General features: G+C 44.6%; 1 protein-coding gene across 4 annotated transcripts; it reads right to left on the bottom strand.

Annotated features, from left to right (window-relative positions):
* Positions 1-268: 268 nt before the first annotated feature.
* Znf354b (zinc finger protein 354B) lies at positions 269-18,357 on the bottom strand. 4 transcript variants are annotated; one of them, NM_001399458.1, is made up of 5 exons: positions 11,297-11,388; positions 10,706-10,783; positions 9,028-9,154; positions 8,215-8,310; positions 269-2,871 (listed from the first exon to the last, which is right to left on the bottom strand). In NM_001399458.1, the coding sequence occupies exons 2-5, from the start codon at positions 10,736-10,738 to the stop codon at positions 1,322-1,324; spliced, it is 1,806 nt and encodes a 601-aa protein (NP_001386387.1). In that variant the 5' UTR covers positions 10,739-10,783; positions 11,297-11,388; the 3' UTR covers positions 269-1,321. The 4 variants fall into 4 exon arrangements, with proteins under 4 accessions (NP_001386387.1, XP_038943110.1, XP_017453114.1 ...); XM_039087182.2 differs by lacking the exon at positions 11,297-11,388 and adding an exon at positions 17,108-18,357 and having other exon boundaries at positions 828-2,871; XM_017597625.3 differs by lacking the exons at positions 10,706-10,783; positions 11,297-11,388 and having other exon boundaries at positions 828-2,871; positions 8,215-8,287; positions 9,028-9,160.
* Positions 18,358-18,620: the final 263 nt, after the last annotated feature.

The following is an 18,620-nucleotide window of genomic DNA, read 5'->3' on the forward strand; positions in this document are numbered from 1 at the left end:
TCAGCAGTTAAGAGCACTGGCTGCTCATGCAGAGGGCCTGGATTTGGTTTCCAGCAACCTCATGGTAGCTCACAACCATAACTCCAGTTCTAGGATATCAGATTCTTCCGATCCCCTTGGCGATAAAGCTCATAGCACGAGAGCTGTGCAGTCGATTTCAGAACGAGCACCCATAAACGGAAGCTAGTGTGATAAATGGGAAAGTATTATTTTTCATATCTGCTGTATGGTGCCACGATGTACAGAAAAATAAATAAAAGACATTTATCAGGAGAGAAAAACTAGAATTGTTTAGGTAGTGCCACATTGTCAGAAAATAAGACACTGATTAGAAGAGAGAAAAAAATGGAATTTGCAGATAAAAAGATTGTGAATGCCAAGAATCTACAAATACACTATTAGAAAGAAGGAAAGTTGTATGCACACAAGTACCATGCAGACATAAATCAACCAGGTTACTCATACAAGGTAAGTTGTAGAAATTAGTTATGTCTACGTACTAGCACCGGAAAATGGGAATTTGCTCCACGTATGTCTGCGTGTGGTGTGCACGTTTGGGGGTTCATCTGTATGATGTAAGCTGGGGGTGGTTGATGTCAACTGCCATCCCTCATTGTTCTCTTTCAACTCATTCTGGCAAGCTTAGCTAGTCTGTTTGCTCCAGGGTGGCTAAGACTAGTATTTAACATTACCACTCAGGACATAATAAATGTTTCAAGGCAATGAAGGAGAATAATTCATTCACAGCACAAAATTAGATTATGTGTATTAAGTGTGGGAGGAGTGTAGGGCAGTTAGAAAATTAGAAGAATGAAAATTTAAAACAGTTCTCTTTCTTCCTCTTTAATAAAAATCATGCAGTTTGACAATAGTTTAGGAAAAGATAGTATGAGGTAGTATTTTGGTTTTTGTTTGTTTAATTTGGTCCACTGATTTAAAAATGCATATATTTTAATGGTTTACTATTAAAATATTAGCTGTAGTAAATATGCTAATAGGTGATACTCCTTTTTCTAATGACAAACTAACACTCCAGAACTCAGATCTTTCTAGTGTTTATATATTGCATATATTATATAATGTGGATAAAATAAAAAAGCATTTCTGTTACCTTATAAATGGCCATTGTCAATGTCTGCTATGGTAAAGTATCTGATCACAAAATGTGACTGACAGGTGTGAAATTTTCTCTGTTATTATATGATCACAGTTTATTCTTGCAATTTTAATATCTCATAGGGCTAAATAAGTTGTCTTATATTCACTATATTTATTGTCAATATGAAGTATATATCCTCTGAAGAACTTTGGTCAATTGCTTTTACTCATGCAAATCTATGTTCAAGGAGTCCTCTTCAATGTGAATTTTATAATGATTGGTAAGGGAGGACCTCTGACTGAAGAGCTTTCCACATGCACTACATTCATAGGGTTTCTCTCCAGTATGAATCCGCTGATGGGCAATAAGGGAGGAGCTTTGCCTAAAACTCCTCCCACAGGTGTTACATTTAAAGGGTTTCTCTCCCGTGTGAATCCTCTGGTGCTGAATAAGAGCTGCACTTTGTCCAAACGACATCCCACATTCTATACATTGATAAGGTTTCTCTCCAGTGTGGATTCGCTGGTGGTTACTTAGGGATGAGTTACACCTGAATGTTTTCCCGCACTCGTTACATTTATAGGGTCTTTCCCCAGTGTGCATTCTCTGATGTTGGATCAGAGCTGAACTCTGTCTGAAGGCTTTCCCACAAACTTTACACTTACATGGTTTCTCTCCAGTGTGGATTCGTTCGTGAATAATAAGAGTTGAGTGGGAACTTAAGGCTTTGCCACACTCATTGCAATTATACAATTTCTCTCCTGTATGAATTATCCGGTGTCTATTGAGTCTTGAGATAGAAGTAAAGCCTTTTCCACACTCGCCACACCTGTAGGGCTTTTCTCCCGTGTGGATTCTTTCGTGCTGAATAAGTGATGCGCTCTGACTGAAGGCTCTGCCGCATTCACTACATCTGAAAGGTTTCTCTCCAGTGTGGATTCTCTGATGGTAACGGAGGGAGGAGCTAGACTTGAAGGTGTTGCCGCATTCGTTACACAAGTAGGTCTTCTTCCTGGAATGAGCTCTCTGGCATCCTGAGAGCGAAGCGGATGCCTTCCTTCCTGGGTTATATCTATGAGGGTTTTCTCGGGCATGGATTTTTTGATGCAAAAAAAGACTAGACCTTCTGCTAAAAGATTTTCCACATTCTTTGCATGTATAGGATTTCTCCAAAGTATGAGTTCTTAGGTGCTTACAAAGGGATGCACTGTGGCTGAAGGCCTTCCCACACTCATTACATATGTAGGGCTTCTCTCCAGTATGAGTTCTTTGATGTTGAATAAGAGCGGAACTTTGGCTGAAAGCTTTCAAACAGTCTTTACATTGAAATAATCTCTCTCCACTATGGTTTTTCAGATGTTTGCGAAGGGATGAGCTGTGAATGAAGGCCTTTTCACAAGTACTACATTTAAAGCGTTTCTCTAATGTCTTGATTTTTGGTTGATTAAGTGAAGTTGAATTTTCCTTGAGGCTATTTCTTTGTGTTTTTTCTCTAGCAATCTTTTGCTTACTGATTGACTTCAGGCTGACACTTGGACCAAACTCAAAATTCTTATGGCTTTTATCTACAGTAAGAATTTTTGTATGGGTGATAGAAATTATTTGTAAGCTTTCATTTTTGTTCTGTTTTTTAAAACTGTTGTCAGGTCTGCAGGATTTTCCTGAGGTAAAGTCCCAGTCCTCATCCCTTTTGAGTTGTTTCCTCTTTAATTCCTGAAATGATGACTCTTTAGTTTGAGTTGATTTTGTGGTTTGAAGACTGCTATTACATCCTGGAAGAAAAGCAGAAATTGCCAGTGTTAGGTGTGATTAACTCAGACTAAACTTATAAGAAGAGTGTTATTGTTACCTAAATAAATACTATAAGTCTATAGATATTAGTAAGAAAGAAGAAATGGAAAATAAACACTTTATAAGATACTGGATGTGTACTCATCATCCGGAGTGAACAAAAGGATGAAACAAGGTCACCTAAGGAGATAAGAGCTAAGAGTAACCAGTAGAGGGGTTAGAGAAGGACAAATTGAGGGGTTGGGGATTTAGCTCAGTGGTAGAGTGCTTGTTTAGCAAGCGCAAGGCCCTGGGTTCAGTCCTCAGCTCTGAAAAAAAAAAGACAAAATAACAAAAAGAGAAGGACAAATTGACAAGTATAGCCTGGTATATAATGGACTACATACATACATACATACATACATACATACATACACACACACATACATAATATATACATACATACTTACCCACATATGACTCATAAACTATGGTGCTTCTGCCATTCTTTTTCATTTTGGATTTATTAACTTCTCTTTCCTACCTGTTGGAATCTTACCGGCCTTCCAACGCAGTGCAGGTAACTCCTCTGTTGCATCTTTTCCTGACTGGCTCTCACAATCCACAGCCCTCCTCTTAATATAGCACTTGATATAGAAATGCATCACTTAATGACAGGGACCTGGTCTGGGAAATGTGGCCTAAGGGAGGTCATCCTCATGTAAGCCTCCCAGAGGATACGCAACACAAATCTAGATGGTGTAGATGGTCCGCTTGATGGGCCATGTGTCTTGATGCAATCAAAAGATACAGCAGACATGAGAGGAATGTGACTGCTGCCAGTGTCACAGCACCTCCTCAACCTTCCTTCCCGTAAGTACAAGCATTCTTTAACACACGGTATTAAAATGCAAACCTAAAGCACGGTACTCACGTCACTGCTACTGTCAAATATTCTGTACTGTAATAATTCTAAAACTATACTTTTATACTTCTAGCAGCACAGGACTGCTTACATCAGCATTGCTACCAACACACAGATAGTACATTCTGTTAAGTTTTATTTATTCAACGTGGAGAGCAGGCTAGCTTTGAACTCACAGTGATTCACATGCTTCTGCCTCTTGAGTACTGGGATTAAAGGACCATATCACCACGTTAACTAGCTTGTGTTCTATTGCTTTAGATTTCTAAAGTTAGATTTACTTGTTTTACTTCATGTGCGTCTTCCTGTGTATGTGTATATTTATGTACAACAAATGCATGTGATTGCCTACAGAGGTCAATGTCATATCATCAGCAAATACAGGTAGCTTATCAATTTATTCTCTAATTTATTTATCCGGACGCAATAATTAATATTTCCTTAAAGACGAATAGCATGTAAAGTGGATATATTTGCCTTGTTCTAACCTAAATTATTAGGTTTAGGACTGAAGTATTTGAATTTTATCACGCAGTTGAGGATTCCTCAAGTCCTGTTTATCTTGATTATCTGCGTGACACAGAGTCTTGTTGAATGCTTCTCTAAATGCATATAATGTCCTTGTGTACTGTGTGGTGCTACTTTGGCCAATAATGAGCTGCATATGCAATGATGGTGTCAGGAGAGTAAACTGGAGATGAAAATGAACTGTGACCTTGTGACACTATAGCCATGCAAAGGTAATAGAGGGGGCTGGAGACATGGACAGCCAGTTAGGAGTATCTGTTACTCTCGCAGAGGACATGGGTTTGTGTCCTAGCACTCACACGGTGATTAATTTGTTTAATGAGGAGACACTAGGTATATTTCACTGCAGTCAAGAACAAGGCAAATATATCCACTTTACCTGCTATCCATCTTTAAGGAAATATTAATTATTGCATCTAGATAAATAAATTAGACAAGTTGATAAACTGCCTGTATTTGTTGATGATATAACATCTCTTAAAATTAATTTCATGAAGAAGCATGAATTATAGAATTGGCACACAAAAGTATTCTTATAAAGAATAAGAGGAGGGGTTGGGAACTTAGCTCAGTGGTAGAGCGCTTGTCTAGCAAGCACAAGGCCCTGGGTTTGGGCCCCAGCTCCGAAAAAAAAAAAAAAAAAAAAAAGAAAGAAAAAAAAAGAATAAGAGGAATATAAGAAATTTGAAAAACTTTACGAGTGAATTTTTGTGGGCATCTTGAATGAAAATGCTATTCTTGGATGTAACAACCCAGTGTTCTAAAAGTGTCACAAAAGTCAGAATTTCTCAGTAGCAGGTGACATCCTGGGCCAGACAATTCTCTGTCCTTTGGGACTATGTTGGGGATGACCTTTCTTCATATTTTATTAAAGTGTATCTCTGTATTTTATTAAAGTGTATCTCTGTATTTTATTAAAGTGTATCTCTGTATTTTATTAAAGTGTATCTCTGTATTTTCAACTGTTCACTATGTACCGGCAGAGAGCTACGTGTTGGCAGGATTTTGCTATCGTCAATTCCAAGTCCCATCACCAGGTTTTCTATTTGTAAATGTTTGTGGTTCCCACCTGCCCAAAAGATCAGCCCGCAAAGCCTAGGCAACCAAAAAGATGGACTGAGTGTTGTCTTACTGCTGATTGGTTATAACAAAAGAGCTAATAGCCAACAGCTGGGGCACGAAATAAGAGGGTGGAGCTTCCAGGCAGGAGGGGAGGCTGGAGGGATGCAAGCAGAGTCAGGAAAATGGAGGGACACAAGGGAGAAAGCAGAGGGAGACTAACGTGGGACAGGAGGTAAAGAAATCTTCACTTCATGCACGATCTCATCCTCAGCATCCTGTGAGGAAGGCAGAAAAGGCCCAAACTGTAGAGGAGAAAAGGTGGACGTCAGAGAGTCAGAGTGCATCTGTGATGGCATGAAGTACTGCGATTCTATTTCCCTCCCTAGAAGCAAATGCACCTGCAGGATCTGACCATTAGAACTATTTTGGAACTCTGGAGTCCAGGCAGCGTCTACAGGAAGGCCCGGGTGGTAAACTGAAGAACATTTCACACAGTAGCAGTTACTCCTTGTTCAGCAGCCAGCTCCAAGGAGCAACCTACTAGCATTCCTACAGCAGCCCTCTGATCCAAGGGGCATGGAGGGTCAGCTACAATGGCAGGACACCACTCCTCTTTCCACTGGCAGAAGTGGATACCCAACAGTTAAAAGGACAGTGTCCTCCCCCCTTTACTTGCCCCTTCCCTATTTTGTAAAACCAGACACTTAAGGATAAGGACATTAAAATAAACAATTGCCCTACTGTGGGAGTTGAGGGAGATTTAGAAAGTCACCACATGAACTAAGGGAGAGAAAGAGGGACACATGCTGAGAGAGGAGATAAGGTAGCTTGAAGTGTATACCTCAGTTGTTTTACTGGCACAGAAGTCTCTTATAATAACTAAAGAGAAAAGTCACCCATCACCTCAGCAGACCCTGGGAAGAGGAAAATTCAGATGCTTAACTTTTAATAAGAAATGGCAAGGCAGGAGACTGGAGAGATGGCTCAGTGGTTAGGAGCACTGGCTGCTCTTTCAGAGGTTCTGGATTCACTACCTAGCACTCACATGGCAGCTCACAACTGTCTAAACCTCCAGTTCCTGGGGATCTGATTCTACTGTGGCTTTCCTGAGCACTGCACCCATGTGGTGCACAGACATTTTTGCAGGCAGAACATCCACACACATAAAAATGAAAATAAACTTTTAAAAAATATCACAAGGCAGAAGACAAACAGGAAAATAGGTCCCTGCAGAGGAAGGAATATGGTGGAAGTGTAACTCACTGGTAGAGAACTTGCCTAGCAAGTGCAAGGCCTGGCTCTCCAGCACTACAAAAAAGTTGCCTTGGTAGTTTCCACAGAATTACTGTATTTCTTCAAACAAAGGTTTCAAAGATAGACAACCATGGTCTCTACATCAGAAAGTGTCACTTTAGACTAGAAAAGAAAGGCTTTCATATTCAGTGTCTGTCAGAACAGGGTATCTTTCAGCTCTTCCTTAATCCTCAGTGTCTGACCTGGTCCAGCCTCGGCCCTGTCTCCCAGTTCTCCCACTCCAGGCTCCCAGCCCTCAACCCTTCCTGTTAGGGACAGGAAGCTGATCTCTGAGGGACACAGGGCTGGGCCCACCACCAGGTGCTTACAACTCCTCAGTTGGGATTCAGACCCAGGCAAGCAGCTGAGGTGCAGTTTGCATATCAAAGCAGACCTGACCTCCGGGTTCTCCAGGCATCTCTCAGTCCCCACCTGTTACAGGACAAGGCTGGCATATCAGAACTTTCTAGCTGAGGGGCTGGGCTTCCCCTCTCCCAGAAGCTTTTCCCTATAGAATCCAGACATTTTGCTCTCCTCCCTTCCGCCTCTGCATTTTCTCTTTTCCTGCTCAAGCTCTTTCTCTTCTCCCTCCAACTTTCTCCCTTCCCATGGGCTCTTTGTTTTCCCCACTAAAATATCAGGTATTGTAAAATTCTCCTTAAACTTCATAGATGTTCCTATAATCCACGGGAGAGTCCGAAGCTCTTAACACCGTACCAAAATCTAGAGAGGTTATCCAAGCTCATTTCCTTTGTCTCGATTTCCTATATAGACTCCTCCACACAGCTAAAAAAAAAAATTACTTCCAATATACCCTTAAATATACTGATTTCTTGTACATGAAATGCAGCCCTCCTCAGAAATAAGAGATCTTGAGATACTCTTTTGAAAAGGGACCATCGAAAGAAGGGAGAGCTAAGGTCTAGGAGCCTGGGATTTTCCTTTCCTATCATTCCTTGGTGAGGACCAAGTATCTGAAGATGTCTCCTGTTGAGGGGCAGGTCAGTTTAAGGTTTTCTGGAGACCCTGATGTACAGAAAGGAACACAGTCTCTTGTCTAAAGTACTTGGCAGAGCCGGTAACGGCCTGGGGCCAGGGCTTTGGCGGAACTTCAGCTTCAGCTCCGGAGAACCCAATTCTTCTGACCCCAAGGGGCTATGGTTCTCCATCTCAAGGTTGCTGTGCACTCAGTTTGTGACATTCTTAAGATACTGTGTATTCTCCTTGTGCAAGTTGCTTGATTGACTTCCTGTTGACTCCGCCCCATTATATCATGGCTGTCTACCCACTCTCTCCCATTTTGCCTACAAGCGGTATATAAGATGCTATACTTCTTAATAAGTTTGCTTGAGATAAGACATTCCTGACCACAGCCTTCCTATCTCCTTATCTTTTCATCCCTTTGCCCTTCCCCTTAGGATTCCTGTCACTGAAGAGCACCTGCTGGTCCAGGTCAGTCTCCGGGCACCAGGTACCAAGGCTACCCTCCATTCTTAGTTTGAGGAGATTCTGGGGTATCTCAGGCTTGTCCACTCACCAAGAGAGGAGCATCCATGGCTTTCTTTCTCCGCTTTCCAGGGTTCTTCTCCTTGCTGCAGCACGGAGATCATCTTTGGTTTGGTAAATGGAAATCCTGATCACAAACAAAATTAGCAATAACACTAAAAAGACTCCGTCTTTTTTTAACGTGGACAAGCATTCCAAATGTGTGGGGAACCCAGCTACACTTCTACTGGGTACTTAAACTGCTCCCTGTCATGTGACAGGATGTGTCAGGCAGAGGCCAAGTGGCTCACCAGGCATGACAGGGAGGAGTAATTGCACGTTATAGAAATTCGATAAGTGGGCAGACTTAGCATTCTAGAAAGGGACTGTTGGGTGTGCAGACAGAATAAAAACTTACAGAAAAAACAGAAAAAAAGGACTAGGTGTTTAATCAAACAGATTGTTTAAAGTGAAAAAATTTGATTTCTTTTCAAGGAGAGAGTGTACAGCATTTGACTGGAAAAAGAAGTGGGGAAGGCAAGGCACGGATAAGAGAGGGGGCGGAGGGAATCTTTGTTTACAGGCAACACAGAATATAACATGAAACTGCTGCTTCAACACTGAAGGAATTTCTGCCAAGTAACAGACAGCAGGGAGAGTATGAGTCTCAACCCCTACGTTCTCCTATTTGGGGCATTTAGACACCTGGAAGTGGAAAAAGAGTTTCAATATTTAATAGAGATCTGGTTTGTACAGTCCTACAGCAAACCCCAGCGAGGGGGGTTTTAATGACCACAGCCTTCACTCAGGGAAGCAGGCACTGAGGCCTCCCTTGTGAATCTATGCCCACAGGGAACTCTCTTACCCAGCGAGGCCAGGTTGCTGTAGTTCTCCAGCATCACCTCACGGTACAGGCTTCTCTGAGAGAGATCCAGCTTCTTCCACTCGTCCCGGGTAAAGAGCACAGCCACATCTTCAAATGTCACTGACACCTGTGAGGAGCAGTCATTCCATCTCAGCAGCCTCATACAGCATGAGGGAGGTAATGGCGTGGAAGGTGGACAGGCCATCATAAAATGCTGTCCCTGAGAGTCCTAAAGAGGCTAGGTCATCTACCATTTAGTCATGTGACGGACACACAAAGAACAGCAGTGAGTAGGAGCCTGGCCTTGTGCACAAGGATTATGGCCAACAGTGCACTTCGAGGCAATTAGAACTTCTGGTAAAGGGTCTCTTGAGTTCTTTGTTTTGTTTTTGTTTTTGAGACAATCAATGTAGCTTCGGATGGCCTGGAACTTGAGATGGTAGACCAGACTAGCCCCCAAACTCAGAGATCCACCTGCCTCTGCCTCCCTGGGATTAAAGTTGTGCACCACAATGTTCAGCAAGATTCTTTACTCTTAATTTTCACATGCATGCAATGCCTATAGGAAAAATAATTTACTATGGGGAGAATCCAAAAGACAATCTTTGCTTTAGAGACTTTCCAATCTAATCAGCACACAGGGACGTGCACAAAATCATCTCAACAATGCAAAAAAAAAAAAAAAAAAATCTGTGTAGCTGGGCTGGTAGGCCCACACACCAGCTCCTGCTTCAGTCCTCACTCCAGAGACGAGAATGTGAGGTTGGCACTGCAACTGAAGATTTCCTCTGTTCTTAAACTTCTGGACACAAGGGCTGAAGGTTTAGGGCATGAACACACTTGACTCTCCTGGACGGAATGCAAAGGCTTGAGGAAATGGAACTGCCCTTATGGGTCATCTTTCCTTATCCTATGAGGCGGACAGGGTTGTCATTTTTATTTTATTGGTAAGGAAACTGAGACACAGAAGTTAGACTTACTTGTTCAAGGCCCAAAGATGGTAACAGAGGGATAGGTTAAAATCCAACCGTCTTGAGCATCCTACTTCCTGACCACTGTGCTTACTAATTTTCTGCCACGTATCCCATGGAACCCTCTTCATGGCTTCTTGAGAAGTTGTTCTCTGGCTTCCAGAGTAAGGTTCCTGAAACTGTGTCCCCTGCAGTATGGCTTTCTTTTGTCCATGCAGCAGCTCACCTCGATGGGTGAGCTCTATCTTCCCGCACCACAAAATGGCAGGTCGGGATTTGTTCTCACAAGAATGGTACCGTCAAGACGTAGGATCCATAGAATAAAGGAGGAGAACTATGGGCTGCAGAAGGCTGGGGGAGCACCACAAGCATTCTCAAGGGCAAAAGGAAATAGATGAGGGATCCTGTTGGGGACTGAGAGAAACATACACGAAGGAAACAGACCAGAAAGGACTTTCCCCTGCTGTGTCCCTAGTGACAAAAGGCCACCTGCATGTCACTGTCGATTTAGTAAGCACAACAGACTGGGGTCAGCCAACAGCGACACAAGGCACTGTAAGCGTGGGGTGTGCTCCCTATGCAACCAGCCCCTCCATGGACTCCGAATCCTGATGAAGGAAGTACTGGGTGGAGAACTTCAGCCTGGAAGGAAGAACAAAACCATACAAAACCCCCTCTACTCTGGACTGAGATGGCAGTGCGCTCACCTGAGACTTCCCTTCCCTTTTGTCTGGAGCCATGGTCTCTGTCTGGACTTTTCTCAGAGATGGGTACAAAAATGTGACCTGAGAGAAGGAGAAAGAAAGATTGCTTGGCACCCCTCAGAAGCCGCATCTCCGAATGCGTTCCATCAGCTGAGCCCGGCTCTTCTGCTTCCAGAATGGAAAGTGGGAGCCGGGAGTGGGTATTGGGGCATTGACAAGTCACCACTCTTCTGGTCTCTATTTCCAGAAACAAGACTCAGGTGACACTGGACTCCATCACTGAAGAGACTCACTATGCCTCTACGATTCTGGCATCATCCTATGCTGTTCACCACAGCTGAGCTGGCATTGCCAGTCCTCTTCAGATCAGGAAACTGAGGCCAGAGTGCAGCCACAGTAGGGACACAAACACTTTCCTCCCGTTCAGATCTGACCACGGGCCCACTCCAAGTGCTGCCCACCCAAATGCTCTGCTGCTGTCAAGGGGTCAATTTCCACACCCCCAGAGAAAACTCCAGAAAGGGGACCATTGGCTCATGGCGGCTCACGCTGGAGTCGCCACAGGCCTCCGTGTCCTCCAGCCTGGCTGCTCACCTCCCCCCAGGTCCCGCCACGCCTCATGAAGGCTCAGAGCCGCCACGCATGGAGACTTAGCCTGGGGAGCTAACCCAGAACAGCGAATCGCGCCACATACACCCCGAGGCCAGATGAAGCTCACAGGGGGCGGGGCTGGGAAGGTATGAGGATCGCTGACGCCGAGGCCTCTGGGAAATGTAGTTTACTTCAGGACTCAAGGATTCTGGGATATAAAGTTGACCTCTCCGGTGCGCAGCTGCAGTGGAGAGCCCACCTCCCCTTCCCAGCATCCCAAAATGCTGGAGTTCACCAGCTCTGTGAAGTCTTAGATGTGGAGTGTATTGTAATTTCACTTTTGTGGACCGTGGTAAGGCCAGCTGACAGTGGCCGGAAACAGACCCATTTCTCTCAGTCACTCATTGAAATCATATTGTAAGCCTTTTGAAATAAATCAGAAAACAAAAGGCACATCACTTGGTAAGCAGTGGCTTTTAGTAGGATAAAGAGTAGACTGTGAGCTGTGGAAATAATTATATATTGATTTAGACTCAGAGGATAAAGCAGAAGAAGAACCAGCTAGCTGAAACCTAGGGCTCGGGGATTTAAAATAAAAATTAATGAATGAATGGATAGATAGATAAATAGATAGATAGATAGATAGATAGATAGATAGATAGATAGATAGATGGAGAAAGATAGATGAAGACACCTGATATCTACCACTGGTCTGAGTACAATGTAACACACACACACACACACACACACACACACACACACACCCCTGAGATTCTCTGAGATTCTGGAGAGGAAAAGACCAAGTCTACTATTGTCCAATTAAAGCAAATTGTATTTTTGGTGCACCCAGGAGAGCTGGCCAGTTGGCTACCTCATTCTAAGTTGGCATTTGAGAGAGAGAGAGAGAGAGAGAGAGAGAGAGAGAGAGAGAGAGAAGACCCCTCTGGGTTCTTTAACTCTCCCCACCACCCCTTTTAAAAACAAATTGATTCCTTCTGAGTTTCACATCATGCATCCCAGTCCTGTCCTACTCTTCTCCCCATCCCCTCATATCTGCACCTTACCCTTGCAGCCTCCCCCAAAACACACATACAACACACACACACACACACACACAGCATAGAAAGTATTATTGTGGAAGCTGTAGTATGTCACAGTGTGTCCCACAGTACAGTACTGTTCACAGTCCCTCTGTTCACACATCTTCACTTGCAAATATTTATTACAATGAGTCATTGGTCTGGCTCAAGCTCTCACTTCTGTGATACCATTAATATTGGGTTATCACTGGAACTCCTCCCAGTTATCCTGTTGCTGGCCTGTGTGTTGGAGATCCTGCAGCAGCTTTGGGTCAGCAGGACTGGCCCAACAATTCACACATGATACGGATTTTATGGTGGGCCAACTCAGAGCCCTGGATCTGAGCCTGGGTAGCAACTGAGCTGGTCAGCTCAATGACTGTCCCTTATCTGAACCATCAAGGATAAACTCTCCAGCACTGCTCTGGCAAGGCCACCCGATGCCACTATCAGCAGGAGACAGAGTCATCTCTCCTACTCTCATGCCCTTGAGCCAGCTCACCAGTGTCTTTGTCATCATGGCATCTTCACTGTGTTGCCCAGGTGAGCTATACATAGGGTCTGCTCCCCAGGGTGCTACACCCAGTGAGGGGACAGGGCCAGCTCCCCTACTACAGGTGCTACCTCAGGTGGCAAGGGACAAGGTGGGGGAGGGCATCACTCCCATCTCCCCCCACCCGACTAGGCCATTGAAATCCCTCTGATAGGAGAGATAAGGTGTTCCCAGGGGTCAGGGAGTTAAAAGGATACAATGAAAAGGGAAGGAACAGAAGCAAGGATACACGTGGAGTGAATTGGGTTGCAAGCAGTTTGCATCAGGTCTAAGAAAGAGTTACTTTTAATTACAAATAGAAACCTTATTCAGCAAGGTCAAACAAAAACTTATTAACTAGGATTTAGCACAGGACAAACTTTAATTACAATGAGAAGCCTTGCCTTGTGGAGACAAAGCAGGGCAAGCAGGAACTTCTTTTTGACTGTCTGAACTGCAAACAGAACTCATGCTGTAAGGTGTGTTTTCCTGTTTTGGCCTCCCACTACCCTTCTGAGATATTTGTTCCTGTTTTGGTCTCACAGCACCAGCGTGAGTGAACATTCTTAGCTCCTACTCTATAGCTATTGTTGACACACTACTGTAAGCATTCGTTACAGTCACGGGAATTTCCTAATTCTCCTGCAGCTGAACTGTCTTCCTGATGAGTCCCATTCCCGGCTTATAAAATGCCAGCATTGCTCAAGACTGAATCCTGGGGTCTCCTCATCACTGACTCTTGAGTTCTCCCTATTATTGTTTTAGTTGCCTTCAATTCTGCAATATTCTCCCAATTTTCTTCTGAGTTCTGGTAATCCTCCAGATGTGCCCTCTGAACTCTGCCACTATCCAATTTTAATAGGGGCTGAGAGAGGGTCTCAAGTAGCTAGCCTCAGATTTGTTATACACATAAGCTGGCCTTGAACTCATGGTGCTGCTTCCACCTCCCAGTTGTTGGGATAGAAAAATGTGTGCCACCTAGCCTGCACAGAGGCATTCTAAAGAGTGCTGTTTTTATAAGGGCTTCTATTGAGCAACTGAGAAGTATTTCACTGTCACCGTGCCCTGGAGCAATACGTTTGGAGTTTATTGTGGTTAACCACAGCCTGACCTTGAGGTAAGGTCTTGCTCTGAGTTGTTGAAGGGTTTTTGATCACACTGTTGTTGTGGCTCAGCCCTAGCACAAATCTTTAACTCAAGAGTTTCTGTAAACAAAAGCTAAACAAAGTCAAGGATAGGTCCAAAGGTGGAGCAAGCAACCAGTAGATAGGGAGTGAACAAAAGAAAACCCAGGAAAGAGAAAGGAGGGTCTTTGAATTGAAGGGTATTTAAGACAAAATGAAGGAGCCTTTTCCTTCTGGGATGTTGATGAAGTAGGGAGGTCAGCTGGGTGTTCTCTGCCCCTCTGAGCTAGCAGGCTTTCACCACAGCATCTGGCTCCCGAGTCTTCACTTGGTAAATGGAATGTTTGGGATTTTGTTTAAAAACAACACCGCGTCAGACAGAAATGGTTCACCATGACCACTTACCTTAAATTTGGCCTCTGTATTTCCCTACTAATAGATTAACAATGTCAAATATTTGATGTGAAATATATGCCCCTCTGTTGGTAGTAATTTAGAGCTGAGCGGGCACAATACAATGTGCAAAGTCTAGAGCCTCCTTTGTATTTGAACCTGTCACTGGCTCTTTTTCATACTAGACCTGGATGAGAGTGATTAGTGATAACCACATGACACAGTCGATATTAGGGTCTCTTGAAATGTTCTCCTTCAACAAAATTAATCTCTTGATTTTAAATTTAGTCTTGGGTATGTTCTTAGGACAAGGGTTAAAAGGAGTCACATTCTTTGCCAAAATATCACAAGAATGGTCTCTAGCCCAGTTGCTGAAATTGTTTCCCTCTGAAACCTCTTGAACTGGGCTTCCATAGTCCACATTGCTCTCAGCATTGTTTTCTCTCAAGATCCTACTAGGCTGGCCTAAGCTCTACTTACAGCATTCAAGCACCCTTTGATACCAAAGTTCCAAAATCTTCATCCCTCCAGAAAAGCCCAAAGGTCAGGTTATTCATTACAATGTCCCTGTCCTGGTATCAATTTCCGTATGTTACTTTTCTATTGCTATGACAAGACACCATGACCTAGGCAACTTTAGAAGGCAAGGTTCATAGTTCCAGATTGGTAAGAGTCCATCGCCATCATGATGGGAAAGCACTTGCAGTGAGCATCAGGTATAGCATCAGGAGCAGCCGAGAGCTAACATCTCAAACCACAGCAGGAAGCAGAGAAAGGACACTGGAAATGGCCGTTGAACTGTTCCCACTGAAATAATTTCTACAGCAAGACCCACTTCTCCTAAGCCTCCCCAAATACCACCACCCTAGCACCAAGCATTCAAATGCCAGAGACTACAGTGGGAACCCACGGCATCATTCAGATCACTACAGATATCGTGGGGTTAGTTCACGAAATACTGGCCAACACCTTTGTTACGTAACCCATTTGAAGTTGAATCTGCTGTAAGTTGGAAGAAACATTAATGGAACCAAGAACTGCTAGCAAAATAAGAAATTGTAGACGGGTGGGGACTCTTACCATGACTATGCCCTTCCAGCCATGATTTGTAAAGCTGTCCACGAGAAGAATGAACATATGATTTAGCATGAAAAAGATTTGACTGAAAGACCCACCCCATGAGTCTTAACTCAGAGCTGCAACAGGCTTGAACAAGCCCAGGCACGCCCAGATACCTAGGGCCGAGTCACCGTTAAAACTAACAGACCATAAAAGGAAAGGAATACAGAACAGACTAGGAGTACCGGATCTGACTCACAGGCCACCTGGCAGGAAGGGATAAGCCCCTAGCCCCCAACATTCAGGACATCCCAGCCCGCACGTACTCTCTTACCATGTTACAACCTCATTCGAATATGATTCAAACCTGCCAATGTGTGTAGCTATACCTTATTACCTCATCATGTGAAATAACCAATCATATGTGAACATGTCTATATGCCTCGTTTAAATCCACCAATCCCCATAACTATGCATCTGCTTCTGTACGCCCGCTTCTGCTTCCCCAAACCCTATAAAAGCCCCATGCTGGAGCTGCTGGGTGCGCAAGTCCTTCGAAGAGACTGTGTGCCCGCAGGTACCTGTGTTTTTCAATAAACCCTCTTGCTGATTGCATCCGAGTGGCCTCGGCTCGGTCATTGGGCGCTTGGGGTCTCCTCCTGAGGGAAAGGTCCTCTCCGGAGGTCTTTCATGACCATTAGGGAAGAGAAAGAAGTGTGTCAAGACAGTGGGTGGCAGAGTATTTACTCTAGCATTAAGTGTCACCAAGCTCTCTTGCTAGGGTTGCTGTGATAAAACACCACAACCAAAACAACTTGGGGAGGAGAGGTTTTATTTCATTCTGTAGTTCCACACCACAGTTCATCACTGAAGGAAATCAGATCAGGAACTCAAGGCAGGAACCTGGGTGCAGGAGCCGATGCAGAGTGGAGGAGTACTGCTTACTGGCTTACTTCCTGTGACTTGTCCAGTCTAGTTTTTGATAGTACCAAAGGCCACCAGCCCAGGGGTGGCACCATTCACAGTGAGCTGGGCCCTCCCTCACCATCAAGAACATGCTCCACAGCCTTGCCTACAGGACGACCTGTTGGCGGCATTTTCTCAGTTGTGGCTCCTTCTTCCCAAATGAACCTAGCCTGTGTCGTGTTGACATAAAACTAGCCAGCACATGAGAGAAGTGAAAAGCTCTGGTTTCTTTAAAAAGTCAGCTATGTCAAAAGATATTTTCCTTAAGCAGAAACAGGTGAAAGGATGTTTCACGAAGTCAGACGTGTAAAGGAACATTTCACTAGAGCAGACACAGGAGAAAGGATATTTTGCTAATGCAAACACGTAAAAAGACGTGATGAAAGATTCTTCACATAGGTATATTCGTTTGTCTTACACTGCACAGCTGAGCTCCATTTATAATGACTCCCTAGAGGAAAACATACCCAAGGACTTCTGGTGGTATTCTGGTGGCTTCTTGCTGCTTCCACAGACTTGGGCTGACTGACAGAGTGATGTCAGTTGGTACAGACTCACACAGAGTTTTAGTAAGACCGACTCAGGTACTGAGACAAGACACGTGATGAGACCAGACCAGTAGAGGCCACATAATGTTTAGAGGGATATAAATACAACTCACCGGACAGGGACGGGGCTACTTGCATGGCTAGTTTACAACGCTTTGCTGTTCTCACATCTTCGTCTTCACTCCGTGGAGAGAGGCACGGCAAAGAACTCCTGGTGTCCCCAGTGGTCCTAGACCCTCCTGCTGACTTGTGCTGGTTCGTTGGCGGCCTGGCTGTTTCTGCTGGGTCATGCCACCGCTGCTGATTCGTGTTTGCTATCCCAACTACTGGTTACTCGTGAAATATTCGTGAGTGGATAGGGCTGCTGCTGATTTCTGTGAACAAAACTGCTTATTTCCAGACAACACAGACTAGATTTGCTCCAAAGACCGATTTCTAAACAGATCTGCTATCCCCGTATCCTAATTACCTTTCTTCTCTACTACCTCTGGTGGGTGGTGGGCTGGAAGAGAGGTTAAAATATTTAAAAACGACCCTTGGATCCCGGCCCACAGCAGCTCTCTGCTCCCAGACCCCGTGAGAGAGAGAGACCTCACCACCTGGTCAGGTGGGCACTCCTGAGGCTGCAGAGCGGAGGAGACCACCAACACTGCCCACCCCTGCCCACATCCCTGGCCCAAGAGGAAACTGTATAAGGCCTCTGGGTTCCCGTAGGGGAGGGCCCAGGAGCGGCAGGACCCCTGCCTGAGACACCGCCGGAACCTGAAGGAAACAGACCGGATAAACAGTCCTCTGCACCCAAATCCCATGGGAGGGAGAGCTAAACCTTCAGAGAGGCAGACAAGCCTGGGAAACCAGAAGAGACTGCTCTCTGTACATACATCTCGGACGCCAGAGGAAAACACCAAAGGCCATCTGGAACCCTGGTGCACTGAAGCTCCCAGAAGGGGCGGCACAGGTCTTCCTGGTTGCTGCCGCCGCAAAGAGCCCGTGGGCAGCACCCCGCGAGCAAACTTGAGCCTCGGGACCACAGGTAAGACCAACTTTTCTGCTGCAAGAAAGCTGCCTGGTGAACTCAAGACACAGGCCCACAGGAACAGCTGAAGACCTGTAGAGAGGAAAAACTACACGCCTGAAAGCAGAACACTCTGTCCCCATAACTGGCTGAAAGAAAACAGGAAAACAGGTCTACAGCACTCCTGACACACAGGCTTATAGGACAGTCTAGCCACTGTCAGAAATAGCAGAACAGGGGTTGGGGATTTAGCTCAGCGGTAGAGCGCTTGCCTAGCGAGCGCAAGGCCCTGGGTTCGGTCCCCAGCTCCAAAAAAAAAAAAAAAAAAAAAAAAAAAAAAAAAAAAGAAATAGCAGAACAAAGTAACACTAGAGATAATCTGATGGCGAGAGGCAAGCACAGGAACCCAAGCAACAGAAACCAAGACTACATGGCATCATCGGAGCCCAATTCTCCCACCAAAATAAACATGGAATATCCAAACACACCAGAAAAGCAAGATCTAGTTTCAAAATCATATTTGATCATGATGCTGGAGGACTTCAAGAAAGACATGAAGAACTCCCTTAGGGAAACACAGGAAAACATTAATAAACAAGTAGAAGCCTACA

The sequence above is a fragment of the Rattus norvegicus genome, chromosome 10 (genome assembly GCF_036323735.1).
Source record: "Rattus norvegicus strain BN/NHsdMcwi chromosome 10, GRCr8, whole genome shotgun sequence".
In the NCBI taxonomy this organism is placed as follows: domain Eukaryota; kingdom Metazoa; phylum Chordata; class Mammalia; order Rodentia; family Muridae; genus Rattus; species Rattus norvegicus.

Excerpts from the sequence above, each read along its gene's own strand:
- Znf354b (NM_001399458.1), bottom strand. The coding sequence starts at position 10,738 with ATGGCTCCAGACAAAAGGGAAGGGAAGTCTCAG. Across the intron at positions 9,155-10,705 it reads AAAGGGAAGGGAAGTCTCAG|GTGTCAGTGACATTTGAAGA; the intron begins GTGAGCGCACTG and ends TGCTCCTCACAG. Across the intron at positions 8,311-9,027 it reads CAGCAACCTGGCCTCGCTGG|GATTTCCATTTACCAAACCA; the intron begins GTAAGAGAGTTC and ends GTTTGTGATCAG.